The following is a 20,584-nucleotide window of genomic DNA, read 5'->3' as shown; positions in this document are numbered from 1 at the left end:
TGAAAAATATTCCTTAAGAACCCCTTGGCATAATGATCTACGAGCCACCAGGCTGGAATACTGTTGCCTGAATTTGCCAATAGTCAGAAGATACATCTTAATGCAAGTTGTATGCAAGAGGGAGCCTGCAGGCCTGTTGCAGGAAGAAAAATATGTTTTTTACGGGCTGCATCCCTTTTTCCCCTACCAGTTACCCCATTTCTTTACCTGTGACATTTCCCACGAATACTCGAAAAGAAGTGGCTATTTCCTATCTCACCACATGAACCCTATGAAAATTTAAAAAACAAAAACACCATCATCAAGAAATCATCAGAGAATACCATCCTCTACCCTTCTTTTAACTGGTATGTAGACTATGCATCTCTTCACTAGGTTACATTTATTGTCCTAGAGCATCTTAAAAAAACAATCCTGTCAATTTGACCTACCATTTTCTAGGGCTGGATAGACATATGCCATGTAAATACAAAGACATAACCGAAATGTTTTACTTATCACCACCCTTTCTGCCAACATCAGGGTCTCTCTCTCCCATTTCATCACCTTAACCTGGCTGGAGGCAAACCTCTTCTCCCAGTTCAACTCAGAAACTGAATCACCACAGAAGATTAGGCCTAAAATATCTATAACCCCAGGGCTCATAATTTGCAACTCCTCTGGACGAGCAAAAGAGCACCTCAAAATCCTCACCCACAGAGCCTTGTTCTTCACTACTCCAGCTGCTAAATGTTTAAGATGTCAAAAAGTCCGTACCTTTTGTACTGCCTGGAACCACTGTGACATCATCCATGGGTGAAAATAGTCATTGACAGAGTAAAAGTCATCTCCCCCTTAATCCATGCATTTAAGACCTGAAACCCCTGATATCACAGGCTGCCCACAATAAAGGACCCAAAGAAAAAGAATATAACAATGGACTCAAAGGACAATCTTGCCTTACCCCACTATGTATCTGTATAGCCTCTATTCTTTACCCATTTACGAAAGGAATACATAGTGCATGAAATCTGTACAAAATCTGTAGCCAATTAAGAATCTGTGAGGGAATACCAGACTGAGACAGGACCAATCATAAGTAAGGCAGTTTCACTCGATTAAAAGCTTTGGCCTGATTCAAGGCCAAAACATAACCCTACCATTCTCACAGTCACCATGTTCACCCATTTTCAAATACTTCCCACAATTTACACAAGATCTGCCATTGTATGACTTTCAACTGCATTAGACTGACTCGATTGCAATAATTTCCCTGCTATTTTCCCCTCCCTCTTGGCTTGAATGGAAGTCAAAATTTTATAATCCATGTTCAGAAGAGGAATAGGCCACAAATTCCAGATAGCTGAAAATCTCCTTTTTTTGGAAGAAAACAAACAACAAAACAAACCAACCAACCCTTTCCTCAGCTTCTGACTCTGATGGTAACATAGATGGTAATACCACGATACTTCACACTAAAATAACAGAAACCAGTAATAATACCCTTCCCAGCCACAGTTCTCATACTGCTTAAGTATAAAACAGTAACCCTGTACCATCATAAGTACCAGTCCCTATGAATGAAAGAAGCTCACCTTCTTGTTAACTGGTTCATTATTCTCAATGAGAGGGCCTCCTGAGTCCCCAGATCCTAATCCCAATTCTAATGGTTCTTTCTCAAGTTAATCAAACTCTATAACCTTTGCCTTCTTTCCCCCCAATAAATGCATTTGTAACATCTTTTTCTGCTCTTCCTTGTCTGCAACAGCGCCTAATACAGAAAAATGATTATCTGTTGGAACAGATAATGCTGTGTGATTCAGATAGTGGTAGCCACCTTCACTCTCCTTGGATCCCCTCATTCCCAGTCTGATTTCAAGAAAAACTCTCCCATTTCCGAAGCACAGCACATCAAAATCTGCTCCCCAACAATAGAGTCTGCAATACATGTAGCCTGCCAATTCTTCCCAGATGACTGGGATTCTTCTTGCATCTGAAGAAGTGAGGTTCTTACCCACGAAAGCTTATGCTCCCAATACTTCTGTTAGTCTTAAAGGTGCCACAGGACCCTCTGTTGCTTTCTTAAAAAAACAAACAAACAAAAAAAACCAATTATGCATGTGGATGTTCCTTCCCCAGTTTCTCTTTTCCCCTCCCTGTCTCTGACTGCCTGCCCCACATTACCAGTGTTCATGTCCCCATCTGTGTCATCTTGACTCTTAATGGTTCCCACTCTCTCATTTCTTTCCAGTCCTGTATCAGTAAACAAGGCAAGTCCTTCCCTCAAAAGCAGAAAGGCCCTACCACTTCAAATGGGGCCTTCATTAATCTTTGCAGGGCTGCTTGGAATCCTCTGATGGTTGGCCCCGGGAAAGATACTTGTGAGACTGGGAATGATGTCTTCCCCTATTGTGCCAGGCCTCCGGGAACTACCACTTTTCCCACACATATTGCATCTAATGAAGTCCCTGCAGTCCTCAGTCTTGTGTGCATTAGAATCACAGCGTATGCACTTTCTCACACCACAGCCCACACTAAAATGATCTGTAGAGCCACAGGTAAAATAAGTGTGTGGCTATCCAGGATAGCCCTATTCAGAACCTAAGTAAAATATATTGGAGAGATGTTTCACTGTATTATTTACCTGGAAAAGTTCAGTGATGCCTTTAAAATTCACCATTCCAAACCCTAAATCAATCAGAAGCTTTACCTGGAGGCTGTAACATTTTAGCATATTGTGAAACCCAGTGCAGAACATCTGCAAAATATATAATTTTCATTGCAGAAGCGTCACAGGCTTAATAGCAGGTTGGAATAAAGAAACATCTACTATGCCATCCCATTCCCTACACCTCTTCCTAATTCCAAACCATTCCCAGAAAAATTCCATTTCACTGTAGGACTAAAAACTGACATCAAAATTCTGTTACCTGGCAGGTGTATCACAGCTTTCAGTTGTGCCATCAAGAATCCTAAAAATTTTAACCAGAGAGTCCCAACAACAAAATTCCAAGCAGCACATATGTCTATTTCCCCTGTGTAGTACAACTGAATCACATATCTGTGCCAATGCATCCTAGGAATATGCTTCCATTGGGAGGAGTCTTACCCAGAAGATCAAGCCTGGTCAGCTGTGACTGCTGCATAGGACTTCTTCCTAGGTGACCTCTCAGAAGATCCAGGGCTGGAAATAGACACTTCAAGTCCTCCTTGTTTGTCACTATTTCTTCAATTGCTCGCTCATGACAGATCTTTGTGCCCCTGTATCAGCACTGGGGCTCCTCTTTGTTTTGAAGAAAAACAAAAGACGTCACTTTAGATTCTTAAAATATATATATATAGCTCAGTGGTTTGAGCATTGGCCTGCTAAACCCAGGGTTGTGAGTTCAATCCTTGAGGGGGCCACTTGGGGATCTGGGGCAAAATCAGTACTTGGTCCTGCTAGTGAAGGCAGGGGGCTGGACTCGATGACCTTTCAAGGTCCCTTCCAGTTCTAGGAGATGGGATATCTCCATTAATTTAATTTATTTATTTATACACACACACACACATATATATAGTAATAGCAGTAGCAGATGGGCCATATGCCATTGTAGGCAACCTCACATTCCATCCCCTCCATAAACTTATCAACCTTAGTCTTGAAACAAGTTAGGTTTTTTTGCCCAGACTACTTCCCTTAGAAGGTTATTCCAGAACTTCATTCTTTTGATGGTTAGAAACCTTTGTCTAATTTCAAGCCCAAAGTTGTTGATGGCCAGTTTAAACACATTTGTTGTTGTGCCAGTATGGGCCCTTAAATAACTCCTATGCATAGACAGTGCACGACTCCCGTATAGCAGGTAGTTCTGTGTACTTTTAAAATACATCTTTATTGAAATGAGCATACAAAGTGCATTATAGGGATTCCTGCTCTGTTGCCATATCTAGTGGGATTTCTAATTTTTTAAATTATTATTACAAACATTGGCTCCAATCAGAAAACACATGCACATGAGTCACATTAATTATGTGTTTCAGAGTAGCAGCCGTGTTAGTCTGTATCTGCAAAAAGAACAAGAGTTCTTGTGGCACCTTAGAGACTAACACCTCTGCCATGTACATTGGCCAAACCGGACAGTCTCTATGCAAAAGAATGGAAGAGGTGGAGTGGGGGCAGGGCCAGTATGTGTGTGTATATATATCTCCTCAATATATCTTCCATTCTATGCATCCGAAGAAGTGGGATGTAGCCCACGAAAGCTTATGCTCAAATAAATTTGTTAGTCTCTAAGGTGCCACAAGTACTCCTGTTCTTTTAATTATGTGATTAGTCTCATTAGATATCACTGGGTTGAGTTCACTCAGGTTCTTCAAGGTACTCAGATATGTAAATGTTTATAGAATTAGGGACTATGTTTATAAAATAGATCTCACACAGTAACTACAGTTGTTTCTATCTACACATCGGGTTTTATTTCATACACCACACACAATACTATGGCGTTGGAGTTCTTAAACTGAGTGTTATTACACTACACTGTGACAATTTCTGACATTTTAATGGCAACTGCTAGGTCTATGATATAGTTATATCACAAATTAAAAAGAATAATCCCTCACTAATTAGCTCACATCCAGTACACACAGCCTAGTCACCATCATTGTGCTCTAGTTCTTTTGTCATTTCAGCAACTCTTTACAAAATGCACCAACACTCAAGAATATTTTTCTGGTAGTGATATCATGGAAACTCAGCTATCCCCTACATTACTATTCCTTCTGCAAGGAATTCTGAGACAAAAAGGATTTAGGTGTTTTTAGCTCCCTAATATTCAAAATGCTGTTGGACAATCCTCTTTCTGGAGTTTGGATTTTTTCTTGTACAGTTGACTTACTCTTACAAATGGATTGCATATTTTCTGCTTCATCTGCACAAATAACACCAGATCCTCCTGTCACTATTCCTGCCTCCCTTTTCTCCAGGGGTGAAAGTAACTACGTATACTTACCGGTACGGGTCTGCAGCCGGGGCCAGCCCCCGGAAGGGGAGGGGCCTCAGGCAGAAGGGGCAGGGCTGAGGGTAAGCATCCTGCAGCCAGCCCTCCCAGGCCACCTGGCCCATGCTGCCCTGTGCTGCAGTGGCGATTTAAAGGGCCAGAGCCCTGGGCAGTTGCTTCCTTTGCCCCCCCCCCACCGCCTATCAGTGGCCGAGGGGGCAAAAAGGGCAGGGACGTTAAAGCGCTGCAGGATCCTTTGCCATGGCAGTGCTTTAACGTTGCTGTGCACTCCCCTCCCCCCCCCGTCAGTGACCCTGCTGGTAGGGCCGCCAATGGGGGGGGGGCAGCAACATCAAAGCGCTGCTGCGGCAAAAGACTGTCCTTAAAGTGCTGCCCCTTTTGCCTCCCCTGTATGTGGCCCTGCCGGTACGGACCCTACCAACAGGGCTGCCGATGGGGGACGCAAAAGGGGCAGGGACATTAAAGTGGTGGGCTGCATACAGGCTGGTGCGGCTCACTTTCACCCCTGCCTTTCTCTCAGGTTCAGAGCTACACTGGACTAGAAATAACTACCTAGCAAATGGGAATTTCTGAAGGAAATAAAAGAAAAGAAAAGAAAAGAAAACAGAAAAGTCCAGTTTATTTAGGTCACAGTTCAGGACACCTGCATCTGTATGCCCCCTCTATGGTTTACCAAGGGTACCCTTTCTAAGGCTTCTGGCACCCCAGTGATCACCTATCTTGACTGGAGATACATGTCTCTCTCCCTCCTGACCAGGGTATGTCCAGATTGGACAGTTCCAGGCTGCACTGTAAATTCCCCAGCAAGTCAGACTGCCTGAGCAGCCTGCTTTGCTTTTCTCCTCAGAGGCTATAAATAGAATAATTGTTCACAGTTATAAGTTGCCAACTTTTCCTAAGCAAGCACATTCACTCTTAAGGTGAAAGTATTACAGAGAAAACATTAAAAACAATAAAAGCCTACATGCACATTAATAAGCTTACCAGAGATCATTCCAATTGCAACAAGGACTCTGGTAGGAGTCAGTCTTTCAAACCCCACCAAGGATTTTTTCTATAGTCACAAGTTAAAAGCTATTAGCTCAGAATTGTCACACCCATGATTCTCTGAGTCACTCCTTTATACAGTTTGGGCCTCTGATCTTTTCCTCACATAACAAGTGGGCAGCAGACAAAGATCCCCTCCTGATGGCAAAGTTTCAAAAGGCTGAGATCTTGAATACCCAGGGGGATACATTTGCATTTTAATACAGTGAACTCATAAGATACTTAAACTTAATTCAGTAAGGTTTTCCAGTATATTGCAGGAAATTCCCATATCTGTCACAATTTATTTTTGATTTTAGCAAATAGGAAATATGCTGTCAACAACACAAGGGCATCTGCCAAACTGTACACTGCTCACTGGCCAAAATTCAAAACCAAGATTAAATTAATCTAAAAGAGTCAGAGATGTTAGAACGTGTACCTTCTTATCATCCCTGTGACATAAGAGTTGCACCATTTTAACCTTAACTCAGAGGACCAAATTTCGAGGCAATGAGTAAAAAGGGTATAAGTTACACAGTAGTAAAGGATCTAGTCTAGTTAAGAGGTAGGAAGACTGTGTATATTCCATCATTTTAGATTCCTTTACATGAATTTAGACTCACTTGTGCATTTGGCCTTTTGCACTTTGATATATAATTTATGTTATAAATATAATCCTATAAAACTATATTTGTAATATTGGAAAAAGCCAAAGGTATATTATTTGTATAGTTAAACAGAAAAACTATGGTTAAAATATTATATCAAAACTTAAAATATTAATAATTTATGCTAAACATTCTGTATATTATAAAAATAGGTGGCCAAGGTAGATAGTAATTAAAAACATGCATTATAAATGAATGAATTTGATTTAGTGAAATACATTTTGACACAGCAGTTGTTTCTTGTCAGTTCAATGACTTTTCCTCTGGGGATATTTCTCCTAGCTATAATGTACATGCTTCAAATGATAATCTGTTTATGCACAGAGATGTTTTTTGTCTGAATGCATGCAAAGTTTTATAGGAGCTATAGTTTTGAGGTTTCATAGTTTTGAGCCATCAATGGTGGATTTTAAAGCTGGTTATGTTACAGAATCGCACGTGTGGTAAACAAGACAGAAAAATAAGAGTTTAATCACAAATGTATTGTAGAAATAAAATGAACTCTATGACACGAGGTCTAATCTTAACTATGGGTAGGTAATGCATCTACTTCAAATAAAATTGTGGTCTCTTCTTCAACACACTCCTCGAACCCCTCAAAGATAACAGTTAATCAAATAATTGTGACATGGAGTGTTTGTGGAGAATTTGTATACAACGCTGCCCAAGGGAAACATGAGGAACAGTTGGGGGCATGGAAGGGTTGAGAATTATGGCAAACTGTGTTAAAAGGATTTAACTAATGTGATGTATGAACACAGTCTGCTTAGAGTACACAAGAAGTGGTTTGTCTCAGACATTTCTTTCAGCTGCTAACTCAGACTTTCAGTATATTATGTTTAAGTATGTATTTCTAAACATTGCTCAGACAAGTAGTAATTAGGTCACTGAATGGTGAAGGAGACAAAGCGCATGGATTTTCTCACACATCAGGAAGTAATTACAAAAATTTCCTTGACTGAGACTCAGAAGATTTCAATGTTTGGGAAAGAAAGGTTACCCGGAAGAAAATTTTGAACATGTATTGTAAGACTAAAAGAGCTTTCCAGTTCTCCATGGTTGATGTGAACAGTCTGTTGTTGCATCTGATTAAGTCAACATACTAAAAAGGCTAAGAAACTTTTAAAAGTAGAGATGGGCTGACGCCACATAATTCAGATGCAAGTAAGAGTTCAAAGTCCATTAAGTCCCTGGTGGTTCAGTCCATCATAATGAAAGGAGCCACTTGTGAAATTTGGATCTGGGTTCCAATTTCCATTTTCCTATTGTTCAAGGCAGTTAAGTTTTGGGAAAGGCTACTCTCCAACACTGATTTTGGGTGGGAAGGAGGGAGTTAGCATGCAGAGTTCAAAACCATGAGAACTCCATCAGCTCCTTAGAAGAAAATTTAGAGAACAATTCAGCATTGTGCAGGGGAGGTATGTTGGAGGGTTCAGTTCTCTGGATGGAAATCCCAGCTGGAATTCTAGCAGTATCAGAGGTGCCGACTCTGTGGGTGCTCTGGGGCTGGGGCACCCATGGGGAAAAATTAGTGGGTGCTCAGCACCCACTGGCAGCCAAGCTCCCCTTACTCCCCGCCCCAAGTGCGCCTCATCCCCGCTCCTCCGCCTACCTCCCAGCGCTTCCCCCGGCCTCTGCCAAACAGCTGTTTGGAGGTGTGCTGGAAGGGATGGGGAGGAGCGGGAACGTGGCGCGCTCAGGGGAGGAGGTGGGGAAGAGGCGGGGCAGGGATTTGGAGAAGAGATTGGAATATGGGCAGGGAGGGGGCGTAGACATTGGGGAAGGGATTGGAATGGGGGCAGGGCAGGGCCACATGGAAGAGTTCGAGTGGGGGCAAGGCCAGGTCGAGCACCCAGGGGAAAGCAAGGAAGCCAGCGCCTATGAGCAGTATTCCTTCTAGCTGGAGCAGTAACTACTGCCCTCACAGAGGATGTCACATGCTGATAGATTCATATCCAGCCAGTTCTGAAACAAGGGGTTGGAGGGGAGGGAGAAATGAAAGGCACAGGTCCCCACACATACTTTGCACCTCCCCACTTACCTTCAGAAAGTTAACACCTGCAGTGCACAGAGAGAGTAGGGGCTGTTTACCCCCATGGGATTCCAGGCAGCTACTAGGCATGGTTTGTGTGTAGCTCCTTGTGCTCTCTCTCAACTTGGCCACCTGCTGACCAATCAGCCAGAATCTGGCCCTAGGTTAATATTTCCACTGTCTGGCCATGACATGGATTGTTATACCACTGATTCTGTGTAAACAGCTACTTGGACTGACTTATACAGTAATCTTCCTAAAACTACAATTATGATATATACGGTGTTTTTTTGCTTGTTTTTTAACATAGAGCTGTGGGGATAGGAAGGCAGGCATGTAGGAACATTATCACAGTCTGATAGTGATTTGGTAGTTCATCACAATAGTTTTTCTTCTGGTCTTGCACCTGCTTCAAAGAAAAAAATATCTTTTCAAGCCAACTATGTCTTAGTCCTGGAAAGAGAACTGCTGGACTGCACCTGTATATTTTCACCTGATTGGGGCCTAAATTGTTTCAGAGCCACTTAGATCCAGAAAAAATAAAAGAGCGTATAAGGCACTATTTCAAAACTACACTACAACTTCACAAGATTTAAATCAATGGGCCTGTACTCTCCATAATAAACAGAGAGTGAGGTTTTCAAAAGCACCCAAGGGAGTTAGGCATCCAACTTCCTTAGGCACTTTTGAAAATCTCCCCCTCAATCTATTTGGCCATATGTTTTTAGGAGGATCCACAGAAATAACTGTCAGCCTAGATCTGCATGACCGAGATGAGTGCTGATCCCCTTTGGCTGACTGATATAGTGGAACCTGCTATTTTTCTCATCTCATATAATTTGTGTAGGACACTGGTATTTGGTGCATCACACATATTTTAAAAACTTTGCAGTAGATTTATGGGTTGTTGTTCTGTTTGTTTTTCTAGTTGGATATACAATGAACGATCTCATTTTTGAATGGCAAGAAAAGGGAGCTGTACAGGTAGCAGAAGGGCTCACCCTGCCACAGTTTCTGTTGAAAGAAGAGAAAGATTTATGTTATTGCACCAAACATTACAATACAGGTAGGAGAGTTTCTTAGTCCATTACAACTGGAAAGACAGCTGCTGCTATTTTCTGTTGTTTTAAATACATCATTTAACTCATCTGAAGATTGTAACACTACAAAAACACACACAGACTATCATGCCTTTAAAGCAACAACATAATGAAACAAAACAGTTGCCTGATGGTTTAAAAGATTTCTAAATTTTCTTATAAAAGTTTATTTAAGAAAGATAGACATCTGAAATACATTAGTTATGCAGAGATGGGTCAGCCAGTATGTCACCCAGGCTTCATTGTTCTGCAAGTGACTATGAGGGCAAAGCCTTGCATCTGTGTGGAGCCGCATTAACTTCAGTGGGGCTTCACGTGGGCAGAGGGGTCTTACTGCATAGAGTCCTTTGCAGCATTATGGCTTTATACTCCATCACCCCCAGTATTATTTTTGTCCCAGGAGTTAATTCTGTATATAGAAAATACTAGGCATTGCTTTTTCAATAATAAAAGTATAGAATAGTCATTCTTATTTATTCTTCGTCATTGTATAAAAATGTGACTGTCCAATTTTCAATCCACAAGTACCGTCTTTATTAAAAATACACATAGCAAAAGCTAAAAACCCCAGGATTCCACCCTCACTTTTTAAAAAATTCATTTAAACAAACAAACAAACAAATAAATAAAAACACCAATAAGGTTTGTCCAGTGTATTGCAAGAAATTGCCATGTGACAATTTATTTTTGATTTTAACAAGTAGGAAATATGCTGTCAGCAGACTTTATTCCTCACCCTCACAAGTTCCAGCTTGTGTCCCTCATCTGTACTCCTAAAGACGATACCACTGTGCTTTTAGTAAATAAAGTATTATTGTCCTTGTTATTATTCATGGGGAAACTGGAAAAAAAGATAACCTGCTGAGGCCCAAATGTGGGATTCAATGGCCAACAAAGACTTCAAGTCTTTGAGGTCCACGCTAAAATTATTAATGCAGGAAACAAACTATTGTGGGATTCAATTCCTTTAGTGGGGGGGGGGGAGGAGGGAGCCCTAACTTCTTTATTTGTGATGGAAATAATTTTCAACAATTAACGTGAGAGAACACCCAATTTGTGTGGGATGTAGTTAATTTTGGGAGATAAATCACGTCCTTTCAAATTATGGACTTCTGAGAAGTATGGTGCAAAATTAGGGATAATATTTTGGGTCACCTAAATATGTTGACTGTTACTTAATGGTTCCTTGGAGGAAGGGATGTAGTGGGGGCAGGCCTGGGGCGGGGGTCGAGCACATACACACACCCGGGTAGAGAGAAAGTTGATGCCTATCCATTCTAGACTGAGGAGCAACCCATAGGCAACTGTGGGGAGACTGCATTACATCAGGAAGCATACTGTTCCCCAGCACAGGCAGAAACCGGGCAGCACAAAGATAACTTAAAAAGTCACCTTTGTATCCACTCCCCCCAGGCTGTGCCTTCGGGACACACCACTCAGGAGGTCCAGCTCATAGTCTAGCCTGTAGGCTTTATTTTGTTTTCCAGTCTTCACCATGGGGTTAATTCCATAAGACTGGTAGATTTTTTGTTTTTTGGAGGATGGGGGAGGTTGTTTTAGTCCTTACATCTTTGTCTTCCCTTTTCTACAGTGGGTATCACTGTTGTGTGGGCAATAATAGTCGCTGGCAAGAGAATGTAATAACCTGAGAGTTTCATTTCCATCCATTATATTATGCTAATATGTGATCACTTATGTGCAGTTTGCACTTGAGGACTCATTGTTTATCTAGGGCACTCAATGTGAATCTGTGCACTGATAGTCCATCAAAAACATAGTATCAGGAAATCATTTTTGAAAACTAAAACCTCTCACTCAAGCATACATCAGAGTAGATTAAAAGGGTTATTAAAAAAAGATGCTTCACAACTGCAGATAGCATTTGTTAAGTGCGTAGCTATCATTTCAATATAGATGTAGTTACAACACAAGATATGAAGCTCTTTTCTGAGGCCTGGTCTACACTAAAAAGTTAGGTCGAAAGAAGCCACCTTAAATCGACCTGTTAATCTATGTGTCTACACTAACGGGTCCTTTGCGCCAACCTAAGTCGCTTCTAATGTCGATTTCTGTAATCCACTTCTGTGAGAGGCATAGTGAAAATTCGATTTTCATGGATTGACTGCGAGGTAGTGCAGACGCAGTGTTATGTAATTCGACTTAATTGGCCTCCAGGTGGTGTTCCATAATGTTCATCTGTGACCGCTCTGGAGATCATTCTCAACTCTGCTGCACTGCAGCCAGGTACACAGGAAACAGTCTTTCCCCTGCTAAAGCCCTGGGAATTTTTGATTTCCCATTTCCTGTTTGATCAGCATTGAGAGCATGCCAGCTTGAGCACAGCTGATCATGGAGATTACATTCCCCAAATGTGCTCCAGCCTGGTCTGCACAAGAGCTGGTGGATCTTATCACTGTGTGGGAAGAAGAGCTTGTGCAGGCAGAGCTCCGATCCAGCAGAAGAAACGCTGACACCTATGCAAAGATTGCTTGTGGAATGGGGGAGAAGGGCTACACAAGGGACACACAGAAGTGTCGTGTGAAAATAAAAGAACTTTGCCAAGCGTACCAGAAGGCAAGGGAAGCAAACAGTCATTCTGGTGCTGAACCCCACACATGCCGGTTCTACAATAAGCTGCATACAATTCTCTACCAGCACCCCCACAAGCAACGTGGACATCTCACAAGTGTGTGAGTCTACGGACAACAAGGAGGACGATATGGTGTATGAGAAAGAGGAGGAGGAAGAGAATGGGAGACAGGTGAGTGGTGGATCCATTCTCCCCGAGAGCCAGGAAATATTTTTACCCTGGAGCCCTGTGGGTCACAGGACATCACGGTGGCCGACCACGATGCCAGGGAAGGCACGTCTGGTGAATATACAGTTACAATCAAAGTCCCAGTTAAACTTTAGTGGGCACATACATTCGGTGGTATTGCATGTTTACTGTGAAGAAAAAGTGAGGTACTGTGGTTCTCTGCTTACAAGAGGACACTCCAGAAAAGACTGTTTATGTGAACTTGGATAGCCCGGGAATCCTCCATGGATAGCTCTAGGAAACTTTCATGGAGGTACTCCGCAATCCTTTGCAGAAGGTTTCTGGGCAGGGTAGTCTTATTTCTTCCCCCAGGGTAGGACACTTTCCCACGCAACTCCTGAATAAATTCTGCTGGCAGCATTGCAGTACACAGCATAGCAGGATAAGGACCAGGTCTATACCCAGATGCTTGCAGCATCTCCTTCATTTCCGCCTCTGTTACCTTCAGGAGACTGATATCACATAGGGTTGCCTAGGGGAAACGGGGGAAGTTCTCATTAAAAGTGCTCTTACAAGGAAAAAAAAGGGGGGGCATGTAGACCCACCCCACCCCCAGACATTCCGGATCGCCAAACCACACAGCTGCTAATGTGCCTTTACTGTGCTCAGCATGGGTTGGCAAGTAGTTTAAAGTGGCTGATAAGGGACTGTGGCCCCTCATGAGAGATTCTGCAATTTGGGAGTGAAAACGTTCCCCCCCATGCTCCATTTGTAAACAGCTTCTCGTGGTGCTATGGAGAAGGGCCATTGTTTGACTAGCTACCTCTGCTCCTAACATGAGCCTGCCATAAACTTCATTAAAAGTCTGGTCAACCATGACCGAGGTTGGGGCTACTCATGGCTGGAACAGCAAAACGGCACAGTGAATGGTTACAGATTCTGATTATGTTATGGCTTACACCTAGTGTAATAAGGGTTTTTTTATTTTATTTATGTACAATGGCTTCTTTATTTTTTCCCGTGACTGACAGCTGGAAATGTGTCCTTCGGCATATCATCAACATCTGAAAGCAGACTTTTGCTGATTAGAAGAAGGTGATAGAGAATGCGGGAGTACATGTTCACCATGATAATGAATGCCTCTGGGACAGCTGACACAGAGCTGAGAGCATGGAGGATTTCACTGTCCAAGAAGTTAGACATGGACATGGAGAGCAGGAAAGCTTCCAATGAGCAAGAGCATGTGGCACAGGATGAGATGCTCTGTTTATGAGGGACCAAGCAGACATGTTGAGGCATCTGGTTGAACTGCAGGAACAGAAGGAGGGTAGAGTCCCTTTGCAAACCCTGGTGGACAGCCAGCCAGCATCGCCTGGTGCAGAATCACCCTCCCCCAAGTGTTCCCTGAAGCATGGGTGAAAAGTCCATTATCTTTTTCACTTAACTCAGGGGGAAGGTACAAGGAACAGAAGGCGCCCATTCACAGACCTTTGATGGTCTGGAATGCGATGTTATGTTACACAGATGAAAATGTTTCTCCTGTTCCAACTTTACAACCCCTTTTTTTCTGTTCTCCTTCTTTACTTTGTTAAATATAGTAAATGGATTCGAGAAATAAATGTTCTTTATTGAGTAGAAGCAGTGGGCTTGGGCAGGGGGTTGGCTTTACAGGGACAGTGATACAAGCCAGGTCAAGGTTTGGAAAGGCACAATGCAGACAAGCAGCTCACATTACTGTGACTCATTATTGAAACGGCTTTTCAAAGCCTCGCGAATATGCAGCACCCCTTGCTGTGCTCTTCTGATCGCCCACGTGTCTGGCTGCTCAAAAATGGCTGCCATGCAATCTGGCTCAACTGCCCACCCCTGTGGAAAATTCCCCCCCTTTATTCCCCACAGATATTATGGAACACACAGCAGGCAGCTATAACCACGAGGATGTTCTTTTCACTAAGGTCCAACCTTGTTAGTAAACTTCTCCAGCACCCCTTTAAACAACCAAAGGCACATTCAACTACCATTCTGCACTTGCTGAGCCTATACTTGAACCATACCTTACTGCTGTCCAGACAGCCAGTGTATGGCTTCATGAGCCATGGGAGCAAGGGGTAGGCTGGGTCCCCCAGGATAACTATCAGCATCTCAACATAGTCAATGTTCATTTTGTGGTCTGGAAAGAAAGTCCCAGATTGCAGCTTTTTGAACAGACCAGAGTTCCTAAAAATGTGCGCATCATGAACCTTTCCCGACCATCCTACGTTGATGTCGGTGAAACGCTCCCTGTGATCCACCAGCGCTTGCAACACCATTGAAAAGTATCCCTTTCAGTTTATGTACTCTTTGGCAAGGTGGTCTGGTGCCAAGATGGGGATATGCGTGCCATCAATCGCCCTACCACAATTAGGAAACCCCATCCCGGCAAAACCGTCCACTATGTCCTGCACATTTCCCAGATTCACTACCTTTCGTAATAGAAGTTTATTAATGGCCCTGCACACTTGGAGCACAGCAGCTCCCACAGTTGATTTACTGACTCCAAATTGATTCCCCACTGACCGGTAATTGTCTGGCGTTGCAAGCTTCCAAATAGTGATTGCCACTCACTTCTCCACTGTCAGAGCAGCTCTCATTTTTGTGTTGCTGAACTGCAAGGTAGGGGAAAGCTCTGCACAAAGTTCCTGGAAGATGGCCTTCCACATTTGAAATTTCTGCACCCACTGCTCGTCATCCTATACCTGCAAAACGATGCAGTCCCACCAGTCAATGCTTGTTTCACGGGACCAGAAATGACACTCAGAGTGCAGCTGCTCTGTGACTACCAGCAGCAACTGTGAATTGTTTTTTTCAATGGCCTGCAGCAGGGCTGCTCGCAGGACATTGCTATGTTCTGTGCGGCAGACCCTATTTTGGCCCTGGAAATACTGCAGAAGGCACGAGGTGTTTGAGATGCTCACAGCAAGAGTGCACACCTGAGCAGGCTCCATGCTTCTGGGGTTATGGCATACGTGCGGCAGTTTTAAAGCACAAAAAATGCTGGGTTGTTTTCCATTGAGCACAGTGCGTCATGGAATTTTGACGCAATGTCCCCATTCTCCCCTGCGACAATGTTTTGGTCTCATAAGGCATTGCACAAACTTCCCAAAACACACTGGGGCAAATTGCACTTTGGAATAGCTAACCACGATGCACCTCTTTGTGCATCAATGCAGGCACTGATAGTGAGGATGCACTCCATCGAGACAATGAGCATGGTGTGGCCACACACAATTGACTTAACTAATTCAGAGGCTCATGGTTGAATTAAATAAAGTTGACTTAATGTGTAGACAAGCCCTGAGGTTTGCTGTAAATAACACAATCAGGAGACAGCTTGTGAGATGTATTAACAACATTAACTGCTGAAGTTTCAGCATGGGATGCGGAAGCAGACTTGTCCGAGTCTCCTGGGTGATCTATGTGTAATTGAAAATTTACCCCTCTAAGTATAGATAGTTTGGGACATTCGGAAACTTGTAACTGCTTCCAAATATAGGAACATAACAGTTCCAGCAACAGAACATAACAATGGCTAATCTCATCCTGTTTCCAACAGTGCTACCATTACTCAGCAACATCCCTGCTCACTCCCCTTTGGGTCCACATGGCACTGTGATATCCAACATTCCCATTCATTGCTCCACAAAACATATGATACCAACAAAGGCATAATAACCAGAAAATCACTAATTCAGTTCCCACCCACTTTTGCAACCTACAGAGATGGTTTTGCCTTCCTCACATTACCTCATCCATATACGCCACCTACAGCACATATGCCTCCTCCCTTCATGGTCACATAAAAACATGCAAACTTAATGCTGACCACAGACAACTACTGAAAAAAAATGAACAACACACACCATACTTCCTTATCACACTACCCAAATAGCACTACTACATACTACAAACAAAAATGTCCCCAAATTGTAAACCTCGAGTCACTACAAACTGTTTACACTTAAAACAATTCCTTCTATCCAATACGACTCTTAAACAACTTAAAATCTGCACTGCACATTCCAACCATCCATTTTTAAGGCTATAACTGTTTATTATCTAAACAATCAGAAAACATCAAGTTGCATGTTTTCCATGAAGGAAGACTGGCATGTGTTTTGTGAGTAGATGTGGGCAATGAAGGGTGATAAAGATGAAATCACAGTTGTAAATTGTAATGGGTAGGTGAAGACTTAATTAGCTTTTTTGTGGTTGCATTGGTGGTGTATGTGTTTGAGTAACCTTAAATAATCCTTAATGAAGTTCTTTTACAGAAGTTGTTTTGTTTTCCTCATGACATTTTCTGACAGGGGAGGAGGAGGAGGAATGTTCTTAAGCAGCATTTCAGAAATGACAAGAACAGAATAACTCAAACAACCATAGGTCATTCTGAGCAAAAAAGTATTTTTACTGACCACAGTAAACTCAGCTAACCCATTTGCCTAATAGTGACCCTGATAATGGCTCAGTGAAGAAAAAGTAAGAGCAACTGATCTTCTTTTGACAAAGGAGGATTGATGCCAGTCAGCAACTATCTGTTCATGGACCTTGGCTCATTTTGCCCCTACTTCCCAAAAAAAAAAAAAAAACAGCACACACAAAAACAAAAAAACTGATTGCTGCTGGCTGGTTAGATATCAGAAAGAGAAATCAAACACTTGTATATCATTTGGACACAGCAGTACGTGTACCACCATTGATCCAACAACCACATGCCTGTTTCTTCACTGAGGATTTCTTGGTTAAATACAAACTCCAGATCATAAATAGGAGATTTTCAAAGGCACAAAGACCAGGCAGGAAGCCAACTGCCATTGATCTTTGTGCTTTTGAAAATCTCCCCCTCTAGAAACACATTTTTCCTCCATTCTTCCTTCTTTCATATCCTGTTCTTTAAAGTGACCGGTTGCTTGTTATGTTGATGCTGAAGCTGATGAGACGTTAATTAATACGAATGGCTGAACATTTTCCATTGAAAGTGCATTTTGATGAAATATTGGGTTTTCAGCTAAATAACATTTTCCATAGCGTCTGCTTTGCATAGAAAATTTTGATTATTTTTATCCAAAAATGAACAGTCAAAACCAGCATATTTTGATTCTGAAAGTTGCTGCAATGCCTTATGGGAGTCATAGTTTACGTACCTTATGCTTCCATTTCTCCTACATGGACCAAGCTCCCCAGCTGGACTTCATCTCCCATGATGCATTGTGGGAGCATGAGGTACCTAAACTATTGTTTCCTGAGGCAGCATTTTAGGATTGAAACATTTTGGTTTTCAGTTGAAATATTTCAGCTTTTAGTCAAAAAATGAGTTTCCAATTTTGGCCAAAACCTCAACATTTTCTGCAGGAAAAAAAGAAAGTATTTTCCAAACAGCTCACCAATCCATGTTCTCTGAAGGCATTTGGAGTTACTCGAGGCCCAGTTCTGGATTTAAGTTGTGCAGTTTGGAAAGCCTTCTATTGACTTCAGTGGACTTTGTGAAAGCAGAGGAAAAATGATCTAATAAATTTCAGCTGTGTACAATCATGGTATGGATGCCAGTATTAAACAAAGATTTGTTAGTACAAAGGTGTAGCTTTACATAGTTTAAGTCATTAGAAGTAATGGCTATGAGGGCAGAATTGGGCCCCTCAGAGTGTAAGCATAAAAAACTACAAAAGCAGTTTGGCACGTGTGTATTCTATATCAGCTGAATACGCTGATCTGATTAAAAAGTATTCAAAATGTGACCAATCATGTAACATTTTGAGAATTCCAATCTCATTTACTTTGAGGTTCCAGCGTGAGTTAAGTTGAGTGAGAAAAGAAGCATCCTCATTTGAGAGTTTTTTCTCTAGGATGGGACTCCAGCCAAAGCTAAGTGTTGCAAAGCTGTAATTTTTGGATATTTCACATGTTGAAAAGTCAGGTACTCCATTGCTCATAAACCCACTCTCAAAACATCTAACAGCAAGTAATATGTAAATTAGTATTCTAACAAACACATTTACAGTCTCAAATGCTATAGAGCTATCAACCTGGCCTCTACCTCACCAGCGATGCCAGCTTTGACTACCCATTTGTCAAATTTTCTAAGAAACATGTCTGCGCTTCCTCCCATGCTTCTCTCATGCATGAGAGAAGCTCCCTGTAAAAGCCTTCAGAACCACTATATTAACCATTTTCAAGTCTCTTCTTAAACTCATTTATGCCATGATGCCTTCAAAACAACTGATGATATTTAGGGAGCTGGTGTCCTGTAGGCTTATTACATTAATCAGAATCATCTCACTGTTACCTGCACTTCATCTGTCCACCTGCCATCTGTTTGTTGAATCCACCTGTCGTCTCTTGTCTTATATTTAGGTTATAAACTCTTTGAAGTGGCAAGCATCTTTTCTGTGGAAGTACCTATTTGTTTAAATTCCCTTAGCAAACAGTTAACTCCTGACTCCAATATCAATAGCCAATAGCAGTGTCTTCCTCCTAGTTCCATTCAGTTTCATATCCCCCCCCCCCTCCCCTTAGCATAATGAGTCACTTAGGCTCACTACTTTGCCAGCTGAGGTTTTTTGGTGGTGGTTTTTTTTTTTTTTTTTTTTGGTAAGTGCCTGCAATCGTGGTACTACCACGAGAGACTCTCATACTGCCATCACACTAACAGCCATTAGCATGTGTGAGTCATTACACTGACAGCATTCAGTAAACAAACATTACTAATATTAACATTCTGTGCTAGTTTCACAGTGGTTGGCATGCATGGCCTCATTCTCTCAATATACACACATGCTCCCACAAGGGTATCCCAGCACTGATGCTGATAACAGTGAAATCCTGCTTCTCCATGTTAGTACTACTATTACAGTGGAAGCATGCATACACCTGAAAAGATGCAAAGCACCACTGTCTGAACACACACAGTATTCCATGATAGCAGCAGTTATTGCCTTTACTGTGCTTGTAGATTCACCCTTTTAACCTCCCTGTAAAAAAGTGTCTCTGGGGCACCACCCTACATGGGTTGGACTCCCCTGCAACAATCACTTCATAGACTCAGACTTTCAGGTCAGAAGGGATCATCATAATCATCTCGTTTGACAGCCTGCACATTGCAGGCCACAGAACTTCACCCACCCATTACTGTAATAGACCCCTCACCTCTGCCTGAGCTACTGAAGTCCTCAAATCATGATTTAACAAGACTTCAAGTTGCAGCAAATCTACCATTTACACTAGTTTAATCCTGCAAGTGACCCATGCCCCACGCTGCAGAGGAAGGTGAACAACCTCCTCCCCCACTTCCTCCCCGCGCCAGGGTTTTTGTGTCACATTGCTGCTTAACTTAAAGGACTCCTCTCTCTCCCTGGTATTTATCCCACTGATGTATTTTAAAAAGAGCAATCATATCTCACCTCAGCCTTCTTTTGGTTAGGCTAAACAAATCAAGCTCTTTGAGTCTCCCCTTATACTGCTCTACAACCAAAATGCTTCTGAAATAAATGTAATCAAACTTTACTAATTCTGGGTCACTGAGAATGAAAATGATGCTTAAAATGGTTGATTGGCTCTAGTTTTCAAGATATGCTATTGGGTCAGTATATACGACCCTTGACTTGGGAATGGCGGAGGATGAGTGAGTTATAAAGGGAAGGGATCTCAATTTAAACCAGAAATGACTATAATACATCTTCGACTGGATCTATGAATAAATCTATGACTGGGTTTGGACAGTACTTGCTTTTTAGGCAAAACAATGAATGATGCAATCTGAAGCTGGTATTGCGTCATCCATGATATGAATTGCATCATGTTATTCCTAGAAGTCATGGATGATGCAATCATAACAAAGCTTACATCACTCTGCTGAACAAATTACCCTATATCAGCTCTAGAAATCATACAGTGTCATGCTCTCTTATTTGTCAGTGTTTGATTTTGCAAAGGGACACATTTCTCTTTAGCCAAAGTGAGCAGAGATGCCTCATACTTGTGGGAAC

General features: G+C 42.1%; 1 protein-coding gene across 1 annotated transcript in view; it reads left to right on the top strand.

Moving 5' to 3' along the window:
• GLRA3 (glycine receptor alpha 3) overlaps positions 1 to 20,584 on the top strand; it is a 149,303-nt gene that overhangs the window by 103,883 nt on the left and 24,836 nt on the right. The window contains exon 6 of the mRNA XM_008174945.2: positions 9,637 to 9,774. Within this exon, the coding sequence (XP_008173167.1) occupies positions 9,637 to 9,774 (138 nt within the window). The remainder of the gene's footprint in view (positions 1 to 9,636; positions 9,775 to 20,584) is intronic.

The sequence above is a fragment of the Chrysemys picta genome, chromosome 5 (assembly GCF_011386835.1).
Source record: "Chrysemys picta bellii isolate R12L10 chromosome 5, ASM1138683v2, whole genome shotgun sequence".
Lineage (NCBI taxonomy): Eukaryota > Metazoa > Chordata > Testudines > Emydidae > Chrysemys > Chrysemys picta.
The sequence above is the reverse complement of the archived record's forward strand: the minus strand, read 5'-3'. Positions and strand labels throughout refer to the sequence as shown.